The following is a 25686-nucleotide window of genomic DNA, read 5'->3' on the forward strand; positions in this document are numbered from 1 at the left end:
ATTGATCACAAATGCTCATCTGTAACAATCAATCTTAGCTCCAGGGCCACACACAAACAGATGGTGGGTCATATTTGGCCTGGGGCCATAGTTTGCAGACTGTTGATTTAGACTCAGAGACCTAGGTACTAGGAATAATGAAAAAACAAGGGAGTGAATAACATTTAAGGTAGTTTTCGTTCTGTGGGGTGGGGGAAGGAAGGAGGATAGAGTTGGAGAGGAATATACAGTCTGGTTTCTGGGGTATTGGTAATATTCTATTTCTTGCCTTGATACTACTGTTCATTTTAATTTTGTTCATTAAACAATACACATTGTTTTACATGCTTTTTATATGTGTGCTATATTTCATGAAAAATAATTTCAACCTCTCTGACTTCTCCCCACTTCTCCACTCTCCCTCGTTCTTACCAAACCAATTATTCCTTATTTTAAAACCGCTTCCCACTTTTAGCTCTGATCTCTTACTTCTGGAGTGTAATCCTCTGGGTCATTCAAGAGCTTTATGTTCCTTTATTAACAAACCTGTTAATCTATCACCAATCTCAGGTCATCCCTTTTTCTTTGTCATTGTCACTTTTGCTCTTCTCTCTCCATTCTTTTCCTTAAGCAGACTTTTAAATTTGCCCTTAGAAAGTAAACAAGAAAGTGGGTTTACCTTGCTGTTATCTTAACTTTAGTTTTATTCTTTTAGTTTTCCTTTTATGAGTTTACTAGGAAATTATTTAGGTGTCTCCGTTTCACTTAGCCACTGAGTAAGCAGAAAGTTTAAGTGAACTTAATGAAATGGGGGGAGGCCAGGGTGGGAGGATCACATAAGGCCAAGAGTTTGAGACCTGCCTGGGTAACATACCAAGACCCTGTCTGTACAAACAATTTTAAAAAGTAACTGGGTACGGTGGTGTGCGCCTGTAGTCCCAGCTACTTGTGAGGCTGAGATGGGAAGATCACTTAAGCCCAGGAGTTCAAGGCTGCAGTGAGCCATGATTGCACCACTGTACTCCAGCCTGGGTAACAGAGTTGTCTTAAAAAAAAAAAAAGCACGTAGGAGTTCAAGACCAGCCTGAGTAAGATGGTGAGACCCCGTCTCCATTTAAAAAAACAAAAAACAGGCTAGCCGGGCGCGGTGGCTCACGCCTGTAATCCCAGCACTTTGGGAGGCCGAGGCGGGTGGATCACAAGCTCAGGAGTTCGAGACCAGCCTGGCCAACATGGTGAAATCCCATCTCTGCTAAAAATACAAAAATTAGCTGGGCGTGGTGGCGCATGCCTGTAGTCCCAGCTACTTGGGAGGCTGAAGCAGGAGAATTGCTTGAGGCTGAAGCAGGAGAATTGCTTGAACCCGGGAGGCAGAGGTTGCAGTGAGCTGAGATTGCGCCACTGCACTAACAGCCTGGGCGACAGAGCGAGACTGTGTCTCAAAAGAAAACACACACACAAACACACACACACAAAGCACACATACACAAAGAATGAAATGGGCACAGGGACCCGTCAGTACATTTGAATCAGAATATTTCAGATCAACCTGCAGCAATTTGTGAGCGTTTATTTAACAGCTCTTTTGAGATGTGAGTCACGTACCCCACTATTCACTCATTTAAAATATGCAATTCATTGGCTTTTAATATATTCACAGAGTTGTGCCACCATCACCACAGTCAATTGTAAAACCTTTTAATCATCCCAGAAGGAAACCCCTCAACCCTCCGTTGTCAGCCTTCAACCCCTCCCACTCCCAGCTCTAGGTAACCTCTGATCTTTGTGTCTCTATAGGTTTGCCTATTCTGGACATTTCATATAAATGGCATCATGTGGTCCTTCATGACTGGTTTCTTCCTCTTAGCAGAATGTTTTTGGTTCATCCATGTTGTAGCTCATAGCAGTACTTTATTGTGGAACATTATTTCATTGTATGTGTGGCTACACCACATTCTGCTTATCCGTTCATCAGCTGAAGGATGTTTGGATTGTTTCCACCCTGGCTATTATGAGCATTCATTGAACAATTGTTTGTTTTTAGGTAATTTATTTTAAGTGGTATGTAGTCATTGTGGAAAATTTGAAAAATATTAAAGAATATAAAGAATATGATAAAATTTACTCATAATCCCACCACTCAAAAAAAAAAAAAGCTTTATTAACACGTTTTCTGTGGGGGAAAAAATGCATGTTTATATAATTTGTTTTATAATTCTTAATTTCTCTTGAAGATTTGCTTTGCATTTGAACAGATTTTGTTTGCCAAATCACAGCAAGAGTGGCCAACTGCAGTTGTCATAAATAATTTATCAGTCTTTGTGTAATGGGAGTATAGTGGAGTTATCTGCCATCAGATGGGCATGGGGAGGGTTTAGAGAAAATTTCACAGAGGAGGAAACATATATTATGAAAATATGCATGAGGTTCTGATACCTGTCAGTAAATAAAACATTGGGTCTTCTAATAAGGTCGTATTTGTTCTGTTGTAGGAGGCTGGCAGGATGTACAGTTTTTATCACAGGTGCAAGCCGTGGCATTGGCAAAGCTATTGCATTGAAAGCAGCAAAGGATGGAGCAAATATTGTTATTGCCGCAAAGACCGCCCAGCCGCATCCAAAACTTCTAGGCACAATCTATACTGCTGCTGAAGAAAGTGAGTGTGACAGTGCCATTTGATAAAATGTCTTTCTAGTGGTTTCAATACATAGAGAATTTGCTGGAGAGTTTAGTTAAAGCTATTTGAAAGTTACCCTGAACATAATTTTATCTAGTTAAAGAAGTATTTACGTTTTCACCTTGGGGCAGTGCTTCTGACCATTTTTCTCCACCAGCACTTTTAAGCAAGGTGAGAAACTCCAGTTAAAAATCTTATTTCATGGCTGGGTGTGGTGACTCACACCTGTAATTTCACCCAGCTACTCGGGAGGCTGAGGCAGGAGAATCACTTGAACCTGGGAGGTGGAGGTTGCAGTGAGCCAAGATCATGCCACAGCACTCCAGCTTGGGTGACAGAGCGAGACTCTGTCTCTTAAAAAAAAAAAATCTTGTTTCATGAGGGCAGTGGTTCTTGGATGGGAAGGGGGAGTGGGGAAGTGGAGTAGAGAGGAGAGAATTTGATTGGTAAGTGGCATGAACTCTTTGAGAAAGCTTTCTGTGTTATTTATTCTCTGCACAATTTGCAAGTCATCATTTTAATACTTTTAGTTGACAAATAATTATCACATACTTCTATTTAAGGCATAGTGCTAGGCACAGAGCCAGGAGAGAGGGCTTAAAAATTCAACTTCAGTTGACATTGCTAGTTCTGTTAGTCATGTTCAGAGCACTATGGTTATGTTAGAGGAATGCATGTGAAGTGTTTATGAGTGAAATGATGTCAGGGATTTGCTTTAAAACACACCAGCAAAAAATAAAATAGGGGAAAGGAAAGATAAACATATTAACTGACAAAACTAACAATCGTTGAAGATAGGTGATGGATTCCTATTAGTTTATTACAGCATCTTTACATTTTTGTATACTTTAGAATATTTCCACAATAAAAAGTTTTTAAAAATTACTTTCAACTGGGTGAGGTGGCTCATGCCTGTAATCCCAGCACTTTGTGAGGCCAAGGCGGGTGGATCACTTGAGGTCAGGAGTGCGAGACCAGCCTGGGCCAACATGGCAAAACCACGTCTCTACAAAAAATAGAAAAATCAGCCTGGCATGGTGGTGCACGCCTGTAGTCCCAGCTACTTGGGAAGCTGAGGTGGGAGGATCCTTGAGCCTGGAAGATTGAGGCTGCAGTGAGCTGTGTTTGTGCCACTTCACCCAAGCCTGGGCAAGAGAGTGAGACCCTGTCTGAAAAACAAAAACAAACAAAAAATTCCTCTTTTTGGCTTTTTAAAAAAATTACAAAGAAACTCCCACCAAACCTTCGTTTTTGTTTTTTAATAGTGTTAGCCTAGCTAGTCTGTCCTACTATATGGTAGAGTCACTGGTGGTAAGATAGAGTTATTTATATTGATTTTCTGAAAACAGAGTACTTTTTTCTTTTGACTGTGATATCGGAATTAAAGGTATAATATTGAAATGCTTTAACGCTTTTTCATTTTGTATCCTTTGTATAAGTTGAAGCCGTTGGAGGAAAGGCCTTGCCATGTATTGTTGATGTGAGAGATGAACAGCAGATCAACGCTGCAGTGGAGAAAGCCATCAAGCAATTTGGAGGTAATACCTTCATTCTGAAAAAATTATTGGATATTGGTAAAATAAAGGTATAACTATAATGTTAATTTAAAAATTTGTTTTGAGTTTTGAATTTTCTGAGTCTTTGGAGAAATACGTATTCGCTCACGCAGAACATGGTTTAAAACCATCTGATAAGGCTGGGCGTGGTGGCTCACACCTGTAATCCCAGCACTTTGGGAGGCCGAGGCAGACAGATCACTTGAGGTCAGGAGTTTAAGACCAGCCTGGCCAACATGGTGAAACCCCGTCTCTACTAAAAATACAAAAATTAGCCGAGCATGGTGGTGGATGCCTGTAGTCCCAGCTACTCAGGAGGCTGAGGTGGAAGAATTGCTTGAACCTGGGAGGTGGAGGTTGCAGTGAGCTGAGATTGCACCACTGCATTCCAGCCTGGGTGACAGAGCAAGACTCTATCTCAAAAAGAAAAAAAAAAAAAAAAAAAAAGAAGAAGAAAAAGAGTGTGGAATGGTAGACTATGGAGACTGGGAAGAAAGAAGGGATGGAAGGGGGGTAGATGAAGAGAAATTACTTAATCGGTACAATGTTTGCTGTTTGGGTGATGGATACCCTAAAAGTCCTGGACACTGCACAATCTATGTATGAGAGAAAATTGCACTTGTGCCTTATATATTTATTTTTGAAAAAATTCTTCCTTTATATGGTTAAATCTCATCTTCACAAAGTCAGTTCCCTCACCATGCCAACTAATCAGAAGTATATTTTTCTTTCTCTAATTTCTTTTTTCTTTTTTCTTTTTTTTTTGAGACTGAGTCTTGCTCTTGTCACCCAGGCTGGAGTGCAGTGGCGCAATCTCGGCTCACTGCAACCTCTGCCTCCCGGGTTCAAGCGATTCTCCTGCCTCAGCCTCCCGAGTAGCTGGGATTACAGGCGCCCGCCACCACACCCAGCTAATTTTTGTATATTTAATAGAGACAGGTTTCGCCACGTTGGCCGGGCTGGTCTTGAACTCCTGACTTCATGATCCACCCGCCTCAGCCTCCCAAAGTGCTGGGATTACAGGCGTGAGCCACCGTGCCCGGCCTCTCTGATTTCTTAAAACATTCGTTTGATCCTTATCTTGTACTACTTTAGATCTTAGTATTTCTTTTCTCCCCAATTAGTTCAAAAGTTCCTAGAAGAAAGGTGTTGGGGATTGAGCTAAGGCTTTCATGGTATTGTAGTAGGGCACCTAGGCATGTCCAAATCCTGCCTAAACCATTACCACTCTCCCTGCTAATGTTCCAGAGGACCATATGTACATGTGAGGGACAATGGCCAGTGGAAAATGAGGTAATGCTTCATTGTTAGCAAGGCTGTACTTATAATCCCAATGCAGAGTGCTGTGGGGTGCTGGACTGAAGCATGGAGCTTTGGCTCAAGTGGAGCCTCTTCCCTTAAATCCAAAATCTTACCCCTAGCCGGCAGCCTTTCCCAAAGAAATGTGAATGCCTGTGTCAGAAGAGGAGAGAAAATGCAAAATGATGTTTGTCCAGCTGATAGGGCCCTAAATGTGAAATGTGCCACACTCAAATGCAGGATATTTTATCTAAAATGACTTCACTAAGTAGTAAAAGTGGTTAACTAGTGCCACTTAGGATTTGATGTAATTAGTTTATCCACTAATTTTTGGAGAGGAACTAAGGGGAGAAAGCTGAGGCTTTTCATTCTCCCATATTCATTCAGTTTTAGTTCTTTTTTTTTTTTTTCTTTGAAACAGGGTCTCACTCTGTCACCCAGACTGGTATGTAGTGGCATGATCGTGGCTCACCACAGCTTTGGCCTCCTGGGCTCAGGTGATCCTCAAACCTCAGCCTCCCGAGAAGCTGGGACTACAGGCGCCCACCACCAGGCCTAGCTAATTTTTGTATTTTTAGTAGAGATGGGGTTTCACCATGTTGGCCAGGCTGGTCTCAAACTCCTGACCTCAAGGGATCCACCCACCTCAGCTTCTCAAAGTGCTGGGGTTACAGGCATGAGCCACTGTCCCCAGCCTTGAATTTATTATTTAATTTTTAAAAATTGTGGTAAAATACACATAACATAAAATTTACCATCCTATTTTTAAGTGTACAGTTCAGTGACATTGAAGTTTATTATATTGTTACACAACCATCATTAAGTGCACTTTACAAAGAGTAATGAAGACCAGGTAGAAACAAAGAAAAAATGTTTGACATAGTTTTTGTATTTTTACCATTTTCCTTTAATGTTATTTCACTAAGCATATAACTATAAACAAAACTTGTTGGTTATAGGTAGAAACTAGATAGAATTTGCAGAAATAGTAGTTACTCTAGGTTTATTTTTTTTGTGTGTATATGAGTCACTAAAACAAAATAGATCCACTTTGATGATCTGCCTGGGATTGAAACAGTAGGTCTTTCTCTTTTCCCAGTTCTCAAGACCAGAAAGGAGCCTTTCCCTTTAAGTGAGGGGCCTTGGGGGAAGGGAGACTACTATGCTTGGAAGGAGGACAGGCCTTTGAAACTTCATGCTAGAGAGGAAGGAAGACTTTAAGGAATTTGATCCAAGGTTTATGGAGACAGGGAGGGACAACCAGGAGGTAAGAGAACAGATAAGAGTGGAAGCTACAAACCACCAAAGACTAAGCCTCCTTGTAGTTTCACATGGAGCTCTGGTGATTGGCTATATCTCCATTGTGCTAGTGACAATCATGCAGGTGCTATTTTGAAATAGCTACCAGTCTTGCATTGGTAGTGGTTAGTCATATTATCTAAAAGAAGTACAGCCATGCATTGCTTAATGATGGGGATATGTTCTGAGAAAGGCATTATTAGCTGATTTTATGATCGTATGAACATAGAGTATACTTACACAAACATAGATAGTCTAGCTGACCACCTATCTAGGCTGTATGGCATAGCCTATTGTTTCCAGGCTGTAAACCTGCATAACATGTTACTGTACTGACTACTGTAGGCGTTTGTAACACAACAGTAAGTATGTATCTGAACATACTTAGACAGAAAAAAGATAAAATAAAAAAACAGTATTGTAATTTTAAGGGACCATGTTGTGTGTATGGGCCATTGTTGACTGAAATGTTAGGTGTGGTACATGACTATTTGTGAATCAACTGAGGGTTCAAAAGAGAGTAAATGCTTTTTGTGTGTGTGATAAAAAGTCTTTCATTAAAATGAAATTGATTATTTTGAAAACAGGAATTGATATTCTGGTAAATAATGCCAGTGCCATTAGTTTGACCAACACATTGGACACACCTACCAAGAGATTGGATCTGATGATGAATGTGAACACCAGAGGCACCTACCTTGCGTAAGTTTGCAAGAAGAGTTGTGGGGGAGGATGTTGTGGTGTTTTCTCAGGGAACTTACTTAGTTGTAAACAGATTTGAGCCAAATTAACCGTGTAATTCAAAATCTAGTCAATCCTTATAGAGGCCTAAAAGTCCTTCATTCAGTCAATAGTATTTTATTTTATTTTATTTTTTATTTACTTATTTTTTTGAGACGGAGTTTCATTCTTGTTGCCCAGGCTGGAGTGCAGTGGCACGATCTCAGCTCACTGCAACCTCTGCCTCCTAGGTTCAAGCGATTCTCCTGCCTCAGCCTCCTGAGTAGCTGGGATTACAGGCACCCACCACCACGCCCAGTTGATTTTTTGTATTTTTAGTAGAGACAGGGTTTTACCATGTTGGCCAGGCTGGTCTCGAACTCCTGACCTCAGGTGATCCACCCGCCTTGGCCTCCCAAAGTGCTGGGATTACAGGCGTGAGCCACCATGTCCAGCCCAATAGTATTTTAAATAGCTTTATTTGGAGCTCCTTTTCTCTATGAATTTAGGAAAGACTAAAGTAGGCTGAGTGCAGTGGCTCACACCTGTAATTTCAGCACTTTGGGTGAGGGGAGTATTATTGGAGGCCAGGAGATTGAGACTGAGATGCACAAGATGGCAAGACGCTGTCTCTACAAAAAAAAGTTTTGAAAATCAGTCAGCCGTAGTGGTGTGTGTGCCTACTGAGACCGTGGTGGTGGTCTCATCTACTCAGGAGACTGAGGCAAGAGGATCCCTTGAGCCCAGGAGTTTGAGGCTACAATGAGCTGTGATCATGCCACTGCACTCCAGGCTGGGTAACAGAGAAAGACTCTGTCTCCAAAGAAAAAAAAAAGACTAAAGTGTAGCTCAAGCATTTTCTCAAATATTTGCATGTGTAAATACTTACATGTATACTCTGTCTTTCATAGGACACAGTCCTTTCATAGGACTATTTCTGATTACTGAAGCCAGCAATAGTCTCCTTCCTCTGAAAAAGACCTGGCGTTAAAAAAAAAAAAGACGTAGGTTTTAGTTATTTAAATAACAGTAAGGTCATTCTCATTATGAATCACACTTTATTGTAACCAATAAAAAGACTAATACTTTCTTGGGCTTTGCCGGGGAAATGTAGACTATCGAATGAAAGAACATAGTCTTGATCTGTTCTGGATTCATCACACAACCCGTCTTATTGTCCATTTATTTATTTATTTATTTACCCTCTGGTTCTATATTTTCCATGTGGATATCAGGATACATCAGGTTAGAACTTGCTTCTGTACCTTACGTGTATCTTGTTAACACACAGAACAGGTGGTTAGGAGCTTAGGCTCTGGAGTAAGACTGCTTGGATTCAAATCTTAACAGTCACCCCTCATGACTTTCTATTTTGTGACCTTGGACAAGTAACTTAACTTCTTGCAGATTCGGTTTCTTTACTTTTAAAATGGCAATAATACAGTAATATGTTATAGGGTTGGTCATGAGGGTTAAATGTCTAAGTTATTAAGTTAGAGTCCTGAATTTTTCCCTCAGGTATGTTTTGTTGGGTCTGCAAAACTTGGCCCAGACAGTGTTAAAACAAAATTGTTTTCATTAGTTACCTACATTCAAAGTTTTATTAGTTAGGGCCAGGCATGGCGGCTCATGCTTGTAATCCCAGCACTTTGGGAGGCTGAGCCAGGCAGGTCACTTGAGCCCAGGAGTTCGAAACCAGCCTAGACAACATGGCAAAACCCTGTCTCTACAAAAAATAGAAAAATTAGCTGGGCATGGTGGCACACATGCCTGTAGTCCCAGCTACTTAGGAAGCTGAAGTGGGGGGATTGTCTGAGTCTGGGAGGTGGATGTTGCTGTGAGCTGAGATCACGCTACTGCACTCCAGCCTAGGTGACAGAGCGAGACCCTGTCTCAAAAACTTTATTGGTTGCTTATATTGAAAAAATTAGAAGATTTATACAAAAGTCCAGATTTCTAGCTTTTCTTGAAATCTTAGAAGATCTGGCCATATAGAGAAGCATTACCACATGGCAATAGTTGCTGTAGCTGAGTGGCAGGGTTATCGACTGCCTCATCAGATGGGGCCAGAGCTCTGTTGTCTTCTGGATGCTGAGGACAGGCTAACAAGTTATATCATTGCATTTACACTGTTGTTTTTCTTATATGAAAGAGGAAAGTGAAATATTTCTCATAACCACATCTCTCTCTGAATTGGGAAAATGAGACTTATGCCAAGAGGACCGTATGTTCAAGTAAAATGGGTGAAAGCTTACTTGTTTGTAGTAATGAGGCACATTTCTATAAATTCAGTATGTAAGGTAGGTCTCTATTGAATGAAACCATATTGAATCCAACCGTAGTAAGAATTATGGCAAATGGCTGGGCGCAGTGGCTCATGCTTGTAATCCCAGCACTTTGGGAGGCCAATGCAGGCAGATCACCTGAGGTCAGGAGTTTAAGACTAGCCAGGCCAACATGGTGAAACTATGTTGTCTCTACTAAAAATACAAAAAATTAGCCAGGCGTGGTGGTGCGCACCTGTTACTGGACTACTCCGGAGGCTGAGGCAGGAGAATTGCTTGAACCCAGGAGGCGGAGGCTGCAGTGAGCCAAGATCGCACCACTGCACTCCAGCTTGGGCGACAGAGTGAGACTCTGTCTCAAAAAGAAAAAAAGAATTATGGCAAGCATATAGATTGTGATGAAAAACTTGAACTAGAAAGAGTTTGTGTTTATTTTCAAATAAAATAGGCAATGTTGCTGTATGATACTGTCATGGTACTAGAAAAAATTATATGGGAATAAAAATATTTTACAGCTGGCAACTTTGTGAAAGAATTTCAATTGAATGTTAAGTATTTGTTTAAACAAATGCTTAAAAATATAAACCTAGCCAGGAATACTATTGCTCAACATGTTGAACTAAGGCTTAGTTAAGGGCGTGTTGTGTGAATAAGTTTAATGATTTCTGGCAGTTTCTATTATAGATGATGAAGCCACAGATATACATGTTCAGGTTGAGTATCCCTGGTCTGAAAATCCCAAATCCAGAATGCTCTGAGATCTGAAACTTTTTGAGTGCTGACTCGACACTCAAAAGAAATGCTCTTGGGATTTCAAATTTTTGGAGTAGTGATGTTGAACTTGTTAAGTATATTTCAGAATGAAACCTGAAACAATTCTGGTCCCAAGCTAAACTTGTACCACACACCTAGGTATATGGCGTCAGGAGAATTTTGACGTGATTAAAAAGGTTTTAGACTGGGTTTTCATGACATGAAATGACTTATAAGGTATTGACAAATATCTTGGCAAGTTTAAGGTAGATTTATCAAAACTAGTAATCATAACTATAGACAGTGCTGTAGCAGTGGTCAGTGTTAACTTTAGACTTATTAAAATTTAAACAAATGTAGGTATATGTTTTGCAGGGGTGCAGAAATTGTTTGTTCATTGTATCATTCACTAGGAATTGCTCCCTACTAACAAAGTTAAAAATATACATGTTTTCTTTCCAAGAGATGATCAATACAAGTAAAGCATTGAATTTTATGTAGATTTGTCAAAATTAGTAATCATAACTATAGACTTGACCTTTTAAACTGACATTATGACTGATGTGTACATAAATGTATGAGTTTCTTTGTTTTTACCTTGTGAAATTATGTCTTTGGAAGCCCATTTGGCAAAAATAATTTGGTCTACTTTCCTATATTGAGGTCATTTTTCAAAAATGAAAGTGATGTCTTAACCCACATTTTTAGATGTGAAGGTTCAATTAAAAACAAAACAGACCAGGTGGGGTAGCTCATGCTTGTAATCTCAGCACTTTGGGAGGCTGAGGCAGGCGGATTACTTGAGCCCAGGAGTTTGAGATCAACCTGGGCAACATAGTGAATGCTGTCTGTTTTAAAAAAAATTAAAGTTAAAATTAAAACTCTTGCACAAAGATTCTATTCACTATTGAAAGTTCCTACCTTTATAAACAGCTACTTAAAAAAAAAAAACACTAAATAAAATTAAATATTGCTCCTAGTTAAAAGCAGATTGCAGTGCCAAATGAAATACCTCAACTGACCTTTGGGTCAAAAAAAAGTGTCAGATTTTTGGCCTTCTATGAAAGGTATGTTATAAAATGAAAATTCATAATGAAATATTTGTATTTTGGCCGGGAGCGGTGGCTCACGCCTGTAATCCCAGCACTTTGGGAGGCCGAGGCGGGCGGATCACCTGAGGTCGGAAGTTCGAGACTAGCCTGACGAACATGGAGAAACCCCGTCTCTACTAAAAATACTAAATTATCTGGGCATGGTGGCACACGCCTGTAATCCAGCTACTCGGGAGGCTGAGGCAGGAGAGTCACTTGAACCCAAAAGGCAGAGGTTGCAGTGAGCCAAGATCACGCCATTGCACTCCAAGAGTGCAACAAGAGCAATAAGAGCGAAATTCCGTCTCAAAAAAAAGAAAAAAAGAAAAGAAATATTTCTATTTTATTTTATTTTTATTTCCCTGGTAATTCACAGAACATATTTCTTTTTTAATTTGTATTTTTCGATTTAATTTATTATATACTCTCCAGTATTGTTTGTATCATGTTAAATGCTTTTAGAAGCTTAGTAGTAAGGTTCAGTTGTATCTCTGAACAGTTGATTTTTCTTATTCCCAGCTGTTTGAAATGCTTGTTCCCTGGTGCCGTAAAGAAATAGCACTTGAACATAAATTTAATTTACTCAGCAAGGCCGTTTTTATACTTTCTGCAGAAAGGGTATACTTGCCAGCAGTTTTGCCACAAGAGTACACTGATCAAAGGAGACAGGGTCATTTATAACCTGACGCGTCCACCCTACTGCTGTGTCCGGTTTCCATTGACTGGAACGGGACCTCACGTTCTGTATTTGTCCCAGTTGGCTAGCAACTTAGAACTTTTTTTAAAAAGAGGCAAAGGCAGAGGAGAACAAAGGAAGGAGGAGGTAACTTGTGGAATGCTGAGAAAGGTAAAAACACCTTCAAATAAGGAAGAGGAACAGGCTATGACCTAATGCTTGCTTGGACCAGTATATGCATGCCAGGGCAAATATTTAGGCTAAATTGTGGGAGCTGAGAACTTAAAGTACATTGACTTCTTTATCACGCCTAGCAGATATTTAAGAATGTTAGTACAGGTCTTTGAATAAATTTTGCTTCTAAGAGAAGTTACTATTTATTCCTAATTAGACAGGGAGGAAAGTCTTTGAAGAGGAACCTCTAGTTTTTACACCAGCTCACTTTATTCATTTACTCAAATGCCTTACAGGTCTTTGAGTTTGCAACCCCAAGTAAGTAAAATAATTCATGAAAGGTAATAAAAACAGAGTCTGGCACATAGTTAAGTTTTCAATAAACATAACTATTTTATTAGGCTGAAGGTATCAGTATCTAAGTGTGGTGCTAAGTGTTTTCAATATAATATATAAGAGGGCATGCTACTGTGACAGATGCACCTGATGTAGGATTAGCAATGTTGAGGTCCAGGCCAGCAAAGTGCTGATGGAAAGGTTTTGTCCCATAGATCAAAGGAAAGCTCATGTTTAGAATGTAAATGAAATGAGCTCTTTCCTTTGAGTGTAAAATATGGTCTTATTTACTGGAGTAGATTTAGTTTGTTTCTTCTTGATGCTTCGAGTTGCAGTTTCACTGTTTTAATGAAACTCAGCTGTAATATTGTTTGCCCTACCTCACCTCACCTCCATAAAAGTGAAGCACCTTTGGAAATGAAAACAGTATCTACCAAAACCCCTCTAGTGGTATTGATTATATTTGGTAAGCTTGGTAAGATGTTGCTGTTTTTAACACCAGTATTGTACATTTGGTAATTAAAAAACTGGCTTGAAAGAAGAATGAACTAGTTCATTCACAGCTCCTGGCTCAGGGTAAAGAAAAAAAAAAGAGTGGACAAGTTCAGAGTCCAAAAGAAATCCTAGAAGTCATTGAATGTAAATGAAAGCTAAATTTGTAGCTAAAATAAAGCTATAAATTAAGCTATACTATATTATTTAGCTGCTGACATTATATAAAAATTAACATTTTAGAAATACTGGATCTGAATCTTAAATAAATTACCTACCTTAATGAGTGACTTTTTAAAAATAAAGCTATGTATTGCACCCAAAGGCATATTTTATATTGGTGAAAATTAAATTTGGGAATGTAATGTGAGTTATATTACTAAATTACAGTTCCAATGTAGTGGAAGTACTATGCCTATTAAGATGAAATAAATCAGCATACATAATACTAACAACAGCGATTGTTTATTTCATGTTTAGTATATACATTGTCCTAAGTATCTCATATATATCATCTAATTTTAATCTCTTGGTCAATCATAGAAGGTAGCGAGTATTACCAACATTTGCAGAGGAGAGAACTGAGCATTAGAATGCTATACAATTTTCCCAAGGTCACACAATGAAGGGGCAGGAGCAGAATTTGAACCTTGGTCTGTCTGACTTCAACACTCATGTTATTTACCACTGTGCTGACTGACAAGTACATTAACTATGTCTGAAAATTACATATGTGTGTTAGGGAAGCAGAATTTGGGATGGTTGTGGTTGCAGATAACCTCAGTTGGGCTTAAGGCTAGAATGTCAAGGATTTGTTTTTTTCCATCAAGCAGATCATGTTGTCAGGCCATTAAGCAGAATTTCAAAGGATGAAAATTAGTTGCTTTTTCTGTCTTAATTCTAGAAAGCAAACAAAAGTACCCTATGAACAAAACAAACAAAAACAAACAGTTCGCTACAGATTTCTGAGCAAGTTCAGTTACTCTGTAGGAGTAGTTTAAAATGTATCTTGGCCGAGCGCGAGTGGATCACGAGGTCAGGAGATCGAGACCATCCTGGCTAACATGGTGAAACCCCATCTCTACTAAAAATACAAAAAATTAGCCGGGCGTGGTGGCGGGCGCCTTGTAGTCCCAGCTACTCAGGAGACTGAGGCAGGAGAATGGCATGAACCCGGGAGGCGGAGCTTGCAGTGAGAGATTGTGCCACTTCACTCCAGCCTGGGCAACAGAGCGAGACTCCGTCTCAAAAAAAAAAAAAAAAAAAAGGTGGATTGGCCCGGCATGATGGCTCACACTTGTAATCCTAGTACTTTGGGAGGCTGAGGCGGGTAGATTGCTTGAGTCCAGGAGTTTGAGACAAGCCTGCGCCACATAGCAAGACCCTGTTTCTAAAAAAAAAAAAAAAAAAAATTACAAAAACTATCCAGGTAGCTGGGCGTGCTGGCACATGCCTGTAGTCCCAGCTACTCAGGAGGCTGAGGTGAGAGGACCACTTGAGCTGGGGAGGCAGAGGCTACAATGGGATGTGATCATGCCACTGCACTCCAGCCTGGCAACAGAGAGACCCTGTCTTAAAATTAAAAAAAAAAGAAAAAAAAAAAAAGAAGTTGGCTGGTCGCAGTGGTTCACACCTGTAAACCTGTAATCCTGGCACTTTGGGAGGCTGAGATAGGAGGAGTGCTTGAGTCCAAGGGGTTCAAGACCAGCCTGGGCAACAAAGCTAGACCCTGTCTCTAAAAAAAAAAAGTACAAAAATTAGCTGGGCATGGTGGTGCACACCTGTAGTTCCAGCTACTCGGAAAGCTGAGGTGGGAGGATTGCTTGAGCCCAGGAGCCCAGGAGCTCAAGGCTTTAGTGAACTGTGATCGAGTCATGCACTCCAGCCTGGGCAACAGAGCAAGACCCCCTCTCTTAAAAAAAAAAGTGGAGAAATTGTTAGAAAGCTATTAAATTTGGCTTGTATTTTCTTTTGCTTTCAGATCTAAAGCATGTATTCCTTATTTGAAAAAGAGTAAAGTTGCTCATATCCTCAATATCAGTCCACCGCTGAACCTAAATCCAATTTGGTTCAAACAGCACTGTGGTAGGTGGTATGGTGAGGGGATGGTTTGTGCTTAATTTGTTTTGAATTAAATCTGTGTATGTCTGATGTAATCACAATCTGCACATAACATTCAGCATTGAATTTTCTATGCCAAATCATTAAGTGGCATTTGGAAAGTAGATTCTTAATCTTTTATCTGTAATTTAAAAAATTGAGGCATAATTTACATTCAATAAAATGCACAGCTCTTAATGGTTCAGTTTGATGAGTTTTGAGAAATGTATATAACCAACACCCAAATCAAGATACAGATTTTTACCATTTCAGAAAGCTCTTTCATTTCCCAATGAGTGTGTTTTACTGTGTGTAATTTATTCATCTATAAAGTTGGTTAAAAACTATCTATGAGATACTTTATTTTTCTTAGTCAGGTATGCACCTGTAGTCCTAGCTACTTGAAAGGCTGAGGTGGGAGGATCGCTTGAGCCCAGGAGTTTGAGGCTGCAGTGAGCTATGATCATGGCACTGCACTCCCGCCTGGGTGACAGAGCGAGACCCTGACTCTAAAAAAAAAACCACGACAAAAAAACCCTATTACCTTTCATAGCAAACTAATGGTTTAAGGTAAATATGCTAAGCAACAAGATTTACGTATAGGTGCCTCCTTTAAAATAGTCGAATCAAACACTTAGTTTTTATTTCAGCACAATTCACTAACATTTGGAAAGGCGCTTGGAATGGGAACCCACAGAGCAAAACTGAAAGAAGTTCCACTTTAATTGACTAGGTTAAATACATTGGCAGCCTTTTTTTATTATTGTTTTACTAGCAGTAGTTTCCCTTTAAATAAACATTTTCATTCTTAAAAAACAAAACAAACAAACAAAAAAAGCCAGGCATGGTGGCTCACATCTGTAATCCCAGCACTTTGGGAAGCTGAGACAGGCAGATCAATTGAGGTCAGGAGTTTGAGACCAGCGTGGCCAACATAGTGAAACTCCATCTTTACTAAAAATACAAAAATTAGCTGGGCATGGTGGCGCACACCTGTAATCCCAGCTACTCAGAGGCTGAGGCACAGGAATCACTTGAACCTGGGAGGTGGAGTTTGCAGTGAGCCAAGATTGCACCACTGTGCCCCAGCCTGGGCAACAGAGTGAAACTGTGTCTCAAAAAAAAAAACATATTAAGAGATAATAATGTAATTTACCCTCATAGTATTAAGAAAAATGAAAGTTTATTACTGTCATTTTTATTTTAATCAAATATTAGGAGGGAAATATATAAAACAATTTCATCTCTGTTCACTTCTATAAAACCTGTTCTTTAGAAAATAGTACAGTTAAAAGTTATATTTTATATTATTGAAAAGAATTCTCAAAAATATATCAGGGAGGCTGGGTACAGTGGCTCATACCTGTAATCCCAGCACTTTGGGAGGCCAAGGCAGGTGGATTGCTTGAGCCCAGGAGTTCAAGACCAGGCTGGGCAACATGGCAAAACCCTGTCTTTACAAAAAATTGAAAAATTAGCCAAGCTTGGTGGCACGCGCCCATAGTCCCAGCTACTCGTGAGACTGAGGTGGGACGGTTGCTTGAGCTCAGGAGGTAGAGGCTGCAGTGAGTCGTGATCACACCACTGCACTCCAGCCCAAGTGATAGAGTGAGATCCTGTCTCAAAAAAAAAACCAGTATGTGTATATATATGTATGAGTGTGTATATACATGTGTGTATTACTATTTTCTTCCTGATATATATGTGTGTGTGGGTGTGTTGTATGTATATACATATATATACACATGTATATGTATATACACACATAGATATATATGCATATATATGTATATACATACATGCGCACATATATCAGGAAGAAAATAGTAATAGAAAATTGGTTATTTCTACTCACAAGTTAATCAAATTAATTTCTTTTATAATCAAATTATTATTTTTTGTGGTTCTTTCAGCTTATACCATTGCTAAGTATGGTATGTCTATGTATGTACTTGGAATGGCAGAAGAATTTAAAGGTGAAATTGCAGTCAATGCATTATGGCCTAAAACAGGTATGTATTTTTAAAAACTTCATTTGTTAGATTTTCACGTATTGTCCTTGACACTTATTATTATTATTTTTTTGACAGAATCTTGCTCTGTCACCCAGGCTGGAGTGCAGTGGTATGATCTCAGCTCACTGCAACCTCTGCCTCCCAGGTTCAAGCAGTTCTTGTGCCTCAGCCTCCCAAGCAGCTGGGACTACAGGTGCACACCACCATGCCTGGCTAATTTTTTGTATTTTTAGTAGAGACAGGGTTTCACCATGTTAGCCAGGCTGGTCTCGAACTCCCGACCTCAAGTGATCCACCCACCTCGGCCTCCCAAAGTGCTGGGATTACAAGCATGAGCCCCCACGCCCGGCCTGTCCTTGACACTCTTGAGGTGCATCTTGGGTATGATAGGGTGAGAGTGTGTAGACTGTTAACACTAACTTCAATCTGTTTGTTGGGAAACAAGTTCAACTTTTTATTGTACAACATAAGATCCTTTTCAATCATCTTCCTGCCTTGGCTTAGACTACATGAGTGACTCTTCAGCCAATAGCCTTTGTAGGAACATTGACCACTGGAGCACTTTAAGAGTCTTTTGAAGGCCAACAGGAGAAGCTGCACTTCGCCAACTCTTTCTTCATCTTTGTTTCTGGAACCTTCCTAAATTTTGCAGATTCTCTTACTTTTGTTTTTTCCTCACACATTCTAACAAATGCTTTTTAACATTTTTGTATTCTTACTGGCCTTGTCTTTTCCTTTAGAAAAAGCTGGATTATCTTTCCTTTCACATGAATTCTTCTGAATTCACAGAGTACCTGGAACCCTGTGAGATGACAGAAGAACCTGTGTATGCCTGGGCTTGGTGTGCAGATTTACAGTTATGATACAACAGAAGTTGATGGCTTCCTTGCTGGGCAATAAGATATATAAAAATGAGGGAAAGCCAGCAAAAATGAGAAAAAAGGAAAGCCTGTCTTTCTTATAGGTTCTTACCCTCTGCTTCTATATCAGAGTAGCTTAAAAGAAGAAAAAGGGATGATAACATTTCACTATACATTTTTCTATGTACTAGTGGGTAATGCCCATGAAAACCTTAACTTCTTTTCATCTTAAGTGTAAATGGTGCCAGGTGTGGTTACAGATGGCTCACGCCATCCCAGCACTTTGGGAGGCCGGGGTGGGCAGATCACTTGAGGCCAGGAGTTTGAGACAAGCCTGGGCAGCATGGCAAAACCCCGTGTCTACTAAAAATACGATAAATTAGCCAGTTACTTGGGAGGCTGAGGCATGAGAATCACTTGAACTTTGGAAGCAGAGGTTGCAGTGAGCCCAGATTGGGCCACTGCACTCCATCCTGGGCAACAGAGCAAGACCCTGTCTCAACAACAACAACAAAATATGTAAATGGCAATCACATCCCAGAAAAGTATGTCTAATGGTAAAGAGTACGTAGAGGGACTGGGTGTGGTGCCTAACTCCTGTAATCCTAGCACTTTGGGAGGCTGAGGTTGGATGGGAGGATTACTTGAGGCTAGGAGTTTGAAACCAGCCTGGGCAACATAGTGAGGCCTCTAAAAAAAAAGTAGCTAGGTGTAGTGGCACACACCTATAGCCCCAGCTGAGATGGGAGGATCACTTAAGCCCGGGGGTTGAAGGCTACAGTGAGCCATGGTCATGCTGTTGCACTTCAGCCTCAGCGGCAGAGTGAGACCCTGTGTCAATTAACCCACTTCCCATTTGTCCCGAGAATACTCTTGTCTCTAACTCTAATGTAACATCATATATATTTCTGTTACATTAGGGTTAGAGACAAGTTCTGTTTAGAAATAACTCAATAGCTTTTATGTTTTAGTTTTCACATTGAAAATCAGTCAGATTTGCTTTAGCCTCAACGTGTGTGTTTATGTAAAATTAAATGAGCGCTGTACTTTTTTTTTTCCTAAACAGGAAGTGGGTTAAAAAACAAACAAACAAAAAGAGAATGCATAGTGGGAACCACTTTTTCATTTCACTCTTTAAAAATGTAACAGGCCAGTTGCAGTGGCTGGTGCCTGTAATCCCAACACTTTGAGAACCAGAGGCAGGAGGATCTCTTGAGCCCAGGAGTTCAAGACCAGCATAGGCAACATAGTGAGACCCCATCTCTACAAAAAGTTAAGTTAGCTGGGCACAGTGGAGCATGCCTGTGGTCCCAGCTTCTCGTGAGGCTAAGATTGTAGGATTGCTTGAGCCCTGGAGATCAAGGCTGTAGTGAGCCATGATCATGCCACTGTACTCCAGCGTTTTGAGACAGGACAGAGTGAGATCCTGTCTCACAAAAACGAACAAACAAAAATTCAACAGAACCTTGATTATACTCACATTGGAATTTAAACAGAAAATCAACATGGCCCCTCTACAAGGAATCATCTTAGGAATCAATGCTGGTGTTTTCTGCTCCTAGGGTAGTGCTCTGCCCATAGTAGTCACTCAGATATTTGGAAATGCATGATATTTTTGGATTCCTTTGGAAAGTCTTCATATTCTTCATTACATTAAAAAAAAATTTTGGGGGGAGGAGCCAAGATGGCCGAATAGGAACAGCTCCAGTCTACAGCTCCCAGCGTGAGCGACGCAGAAGACTGGTGATTTCTGCATTTCCATCTGAGGTACCGTGTTCATCTCACTAGGGAGTGCCAGACAGTGGGCGCAGGTCAGTGGGTGAGCGAACCGTGCGCCAGCCGAAGCAGGGGCGAGGCATTGCCTCACTCGGGAAGCACAAGGGGTCAGGGAGTTCCCCTTCCAGGGGTGACAGACGGCACCTGGAAAATCGGGCCACTCCCACCCGAATACTGTGCTTTTCCGACGGGCTTAGGAAACGGTGCCCCAGGAGAGTATAGCCCGCACCTGGCTCAGAGGGTCCTACGCCCACGGAGTCTCGCTGATTGTTAGCACAGCAGTCTGAGATCAAACAGCAAGTCGGCAGCGAGGCTGGGGGAGGGGCGCCCGCCATTGCCCAGGCTCGCTTAGGTAAACAAAGCAGCCTGGAAGCTTGAACTGGGTGGAGCCCACCACAGCTCAAGGAGGCCTGCCTGCCTCTGTAGGCTCCACGTCTGGGGGCAGGGCACAGACAAACAGAAAGACAGCAGTAACCTCTGCAGACTTAAATGTCCCTGTCTGACAGCTTTGAGGAGAGCAGTGGTTCTCCCAGCACGCAGCTGGAGATCTGAGAACGGGCTGACTGCCTCCTCAAGTGGGTCCCTGACCCCTGACCCCCGAGCAGCCTAACTGGGAGGCACCCCCCAGAAGGGGCAGACTGACACCTCACACGGCCGGCCAGGTACTCCAACAGACCTGCAGCTGAGGGTCCTGTCTGTTAGAAGGAAAACTAACAGAAAGGACATCCACACCAAAAACCCATCTGTACATCACCATCATCAAAGACCAAAAGTAGATAAAACCACAAAGATGGGGAAAAAACAGAGCAGAAAAACTGGAAACTCTAAAAAGCAGAGTACCTCTCCTCCTCCAAAGGAACGCAGTTCCTCACCAGCAACGGAACAAAGCTGGACGGAGAATGACTTTGACGAGCTGAGAGAAGAAGGCTTCAGACGATCAAATTACTCCGAGCTACGGGAGGATATTCAAACCAAAGGCAAAGAAGTTGAAAACTTTGAAAAAAATTTAGAAGAATGTATAACTAGAATAACCAATACAGAGAAGTGCTTAAAGGAGCTGATGGAGCTGAAAACCAAGGCTCGAGAACTACGTGAAGAATGCAGAAGCCTCAGAAGCCGATGCGATCAAATGGAAGAAAGGGTATCAGCCCTGGAAGATGAAATGAATGAAATGAAGCTAGAAGGGAAATGTAGAGAAAAAAGAATAAAAAGAAACGAGCAAAGCCTCCAAGAAATGTGGGACTATGTGAAAAGACCAAATCTACGTCTGATTGGTGTACCTGAAAGTGACGGGGAGAATGGAAACAAGTTGGAAAACACTCTGCAGGATATTATCCAGGAGAACTTCCCCAATCTAGCAAGGCAGGCCAACATTCAGATTCAGGAAATACAGAGAACACCACAAAGATACTCCTCGAGAAGAGCAACTCCAAGACACATAATTGTCGGATTCACCAAAGTTGAAATGAAGGAAAAAATGTTAAGGGCAGCCAGAGAGAAAGGTCGGGTTACCATCAAAGGGAAGCCCATCAGACTAACAGCGGATCTCTCAGCAGAAACCCTACAAGCCAGAAGAGAGTGGGGGCCAATATTCAACATTCTTAAAGAAAAGAATTTTCAACCCAGAATTTCATATCCTGCCAAACTAAGCTTCATAAGTGAAGGAGAAATAAAATACTTTACAGACAAGCAAATGCTGAGAGATTTTGTCACCACCAGGCCTGCCCTAAAAGAGCTCCTGAAGGAAGCGCTAAACATGGAAAGGCACAACCGGTACCAGCCACTGCAAAATCATACCGAAATGTAAAGACCATCGAGACTAGGAAGAGACTGCATTAACTAACGAGCAAAATAACCAGCTAACATCATAATGACAGGATCAAATTCACACATAACAATATTAACTTTAAATGTAAATGGACTAAATGCTCCAATTAAAAGACACAGACTGGCAAATTGGATAAAGACTCAAGACCCATCAGTGTGCTGTATTCAGGAAACCCATCTCACGTGCAGAGACACACATAGGCTCAAAATAAAAGGATGGAGGAAGATCTACCAAGCAAATGGAAAACAAAAAAAGGCAGGGGTTGCAATCCTAGTCTCTGATAAAACAGACTTTAAACCAACAAAGTTCAAAAGAGACAAGGCCATTACATAATGGTAAAGGGATGAATTCAACAAGAAGAGCTAACTATCCTAAATATATATGCACCCAATACAGGAGCACCCAGATTCATAAAGCAAGTCCTGAGTGACCTACAAAGAGACTTAGACTCCCACACATTAATAATGGGAGACTTTAACACCCCACTGTCAACATTAGACAGATCAACGAGACAGAAAGTCAACAAGGATACCCAGGAATTGAACTCAGCTCTGCACCAAGCGGACCTAATGGACATCTACAGAACTCTCCACCCCAAATCAACAGAATGTACATTTTTTTCAGTACCACACCACACCTATTCCAAAATTGACCATATACTTGGAAATAAAGCTCTCCTCAATAAATGTAAAAGAACAGAAATTATAACAAACTATCTCTCAGATCACAGTGCAATCAAGCTAGAACTCAGGATTAAGAATCTTACTCAAAACCGCTCAACTACGTGGAAACTGAACAACTTGCTCCTGAATGACTACTGGGTACATAACGAAATGAAGGCAGAAATAAAGATGTTCTTTGAAACCAACGAGAACCAAGACACAACATACCAGAATCTCTGGGATGCATTCAAAGCAGTGTGTAGAGGGAAATTTATAGCACTAAATGCCCACAAGAGAAAGCAGGAAAGATCCAAAATTGACACCCTAACATCACAATTAAAAGAACTAGAAAAGCAAGAGCAAACACATTCAAAAGCTAGCAGAAGGCAAGAAATAACTAAAATCAGAGCAGAACTGAAGGAAATAGAGACACAAAAAACCCTTCAAAAAATCAATGAATCCAGGAGCTGGTTTTTTGAAAGGATCAACAAAATTGATAGACCGCTAGCAATATTAATAAAGAAAAAAAGAGAGAAGAATCAAATAGATGCAATAAAAAATGATAAAGGGGATATCACCACCGATCCCACAGAAATACAAACTACCATCAGAGAATATTACAAACACCTCTACGCAAATAAACTAGAAAATCTAGAAGAAATGGATAAATTCCTCAACACATACACCCTCCCAAGACTAAACCAGGAAGAAGTTGAATCTCTGAATAGACCAATAACAGGAGCTGAAATTGTGGCAATAATCAATAGCTTACCAACCAAAAAAAGTCCAGGACCAGATGGGTTCACAGCCGAATTCTACCTGAGGTACAAGGAGGAGCTGGTACCATTCCTTCTGAAACTATTCCAATCAATAGAAAAAGAGGGAATCCTCCCTAACTCATTTTATGAGGCCAGCATCATCCTGATACCAAAGCCTGGCAGAGACACAACAAAAAAAGAGAATTTTAGACCAATATCCTTGATGAACATTGATGCAAAAATCCTCAATAAAATACTGGCAAACAGAATCCAGCAGCACATCAAAAAGCTTATCCACCATGATCAAGTGGGCTTCATCCCTGGGATGCAAGGCTGGTTCAATATATGCAAATCAATAAATGTAATCCAGCATATAAACAGAACCAAAGACAAAAACCACATGATTATCTCAATAGATGCAGAAAAGGCCTTTGACAAAATTCAACAACCCTTCATGCTAAAAACTCTCAATAAATTAGGTATTGATGGGACGTATCTCAAAATAATAAGAGCTATTTATGACAAACCCACAGCCAATATCATACTGAATGGGCAAAAACTGGAAGCATTCCCTTTGAAAACTGGCACAAGACAGGGATGCCCTCTCTCACCACTTCTATTCAACATAGTGTTGGAAGTTCTGGCCAGGGCAATTAGGCAGGAGAAGGAAATCAAGGGTATTCAATTAGGAAAAGAGGAAGTCAAATTGTCCCTGTTTGCAGATGACATGATAGTATATCTAGAAAACCCCATTGTCTCAGCCCAAAATCTCCTTAAGCTGGTAAGCAACTTCAGCAAAGTCTCAGGATACAAAATCAATGTACAAAAATCACAAGCATTCTTATACATCAATAACAGACAAACAGAGAGCCAAATCATGAGTGAACTCCCATTCACAATTGCTTCAAAGAGAATAAAATACCTAGGAATCCAACTTACAAGGGATGTGAAGGACCTCTTCAAGGAGAACTACAAACCACTGCTCAAGGAAATAAAAGAGGATACAAACAAATGGAAGAACATTCCATGCTCATGGGTAGGAAGAATCAATATCATGAAAATGGCCATCCTTCCCAAGGTAATTTACAGATTCAATGCCATCCCCATCAAGCTACCAATGACTTTCTTCACAGAATTGGAAAAAACTACTTTAAAGTTCATATGGAACCAAAAAAGAGCCCGCATCGCCAAGTCAATCCTAAGCCAAAAGAACAAAGCTGGAGGCATCACACTACCTGACTTCAAACTATACTACAAGGCTACAGTAACCAAAACAGCATGGTACTGGTACCAAAACAGAGATATAGATCAATGGAACAGAACAGAGCCGTCAGAAATAATGCCACATATCTACAACTATCTGATCTTTGACAAACCTGAGAAAAACAAGCAATGGGGAAAGGATTCCCTATTTAATAAATGGTGCTGGGAAAACTGGCTAGCCATATGTAGAAAGCTGAAACTGGATCTCTTCCTTACACCTTATACAAAAATCAATTCAAGATGGATTAAAGACTTAAATGTTAGACCTAAAACCATAAAAACCCTAGAAGAAAACCTAGGCATTACCATTCAGGACATAGGCATGGGCAAGGACTTCATGTCTAAAACACCAAAAGCAATGGCAACAAAAGCCAAAATTGACAAATGGGATCTAATTAAACTAAAGAGCTTCTGCACAGCAAAGGAAACTACCATCAGAGTGAACAGGCAACCTACAAAATGGGAGAAAATTTTCGCAACCTACTCATCTGACAAAGGGCTAATATCCAGAATCTACAGTGAACTCCAACAAATTTACAAGAAAAAAACAAACAACCCCATCAAAAAGTGGGTGAAGGACGTGAACAGACACTTCTTAAAAGAAGACATTTATGCAGCCAAAAAATACATGAAAAAATGCTCACCATCACTGGCCATCAGAGAAATGCAAATCAAAACCACAATGAGATACCATCTCACACCAGTTAGAATGGCAATCATTAAAAAGTCAGGAAACAACAGGTGCTGGAGAGGATGTGGAGAAATAGGAACACTTTTACACTGTTGGTGGGACTATAAACTAGTTCAACCCTTGTGGAAGTCAGTGTGGCGATTCCTCAGGGATCTAGAACTAGAAATTCCATTCCACCCAGCCATCCCATTACTGGGTATATACCCAAAGGACTATAAATCATGCTGCTATAAAGACACATGCACACGTATGTTTATTGCAGCATTATTCACAATAGCAAAGACTTGGAACCAACCCAAATGTCCAACAATGATAGACTGGATTAAGAAAATGTGGCACATATACACCATGGAATACTATGCAGCCATAAAAAATGATGAGTTCATGTCCTTTGTA

At 40.5% G+C, this 25686-nt stretch overlaps 1 protein-coding gene and 1 long non-coding RNA gene across 5 annotated transcripts in view; one reads left to right on the plus strand and one right to left on the minus strand.

The window, feature by feature from the left end:
* Positions 1-25686, plus strand: part of HSDL2 (hydroxysteroid dehydrogenase like 2) — a 97791-nt gene that overhangs the window by 21669 nt on the left and 50436 nt on the right. For all 4 annotated transcript variants that reach the window (XM_054500533.1, XM_054500534.1, XM_054500535.1 and 1 more), the window contains 5 exons: positions 2472-2635; positions 4096-4194; positions 7398-7512; positions 15319-15422; positions 17351-17449. In XM_054500533.1, the coding sequence (XP_054356508.1) occupies positions 2472-2635; positions 4096-4194; positions 7398-7512; positions 15319-15422; positions 17351-17449 (581 nt within the window). The remainder of the gene's footprint in view (positions 1-2471; positions 2636-4095; positions 4195-7397; positions 7513-15318; positions 15423-17350; positions 17450-25686) is intronic.
* LOC134737952 (uncharacterized) overlaps positions 3445-25686 on the minus strand; it is a 43179-nt gene continuing 20937 nt past the window's right edge. Inside the window, exons 2-3 of the long non-coding RNA XR_010123424.1 lie at positions 8420-8511; positions 3445-3825 (exon numbers count right to left, since the gene is read on the minus strand). This is a non-coding gene — a long non-coding RNA (uncharacterized LOC134737952). The remainder of the gene's footprint in view (positions 3826-8419; positions 8512-25686) is intronic.

This window comes from Pongo pygmaeus, chromosome 13 (assembly GCF_028885625.2).
Source record: "Pongo pygmaeus isolate AG05252 chromosome 13, NHGRI_mPonPyg2-v2.0_pri, whole genome shotgun sequence".
NCBI classification, from domain to species: Eukaryota; Metazoa; Chordata; class Mammalia; order Primates; family Hominidae; genus Pongo; species Pongo pygmaeus.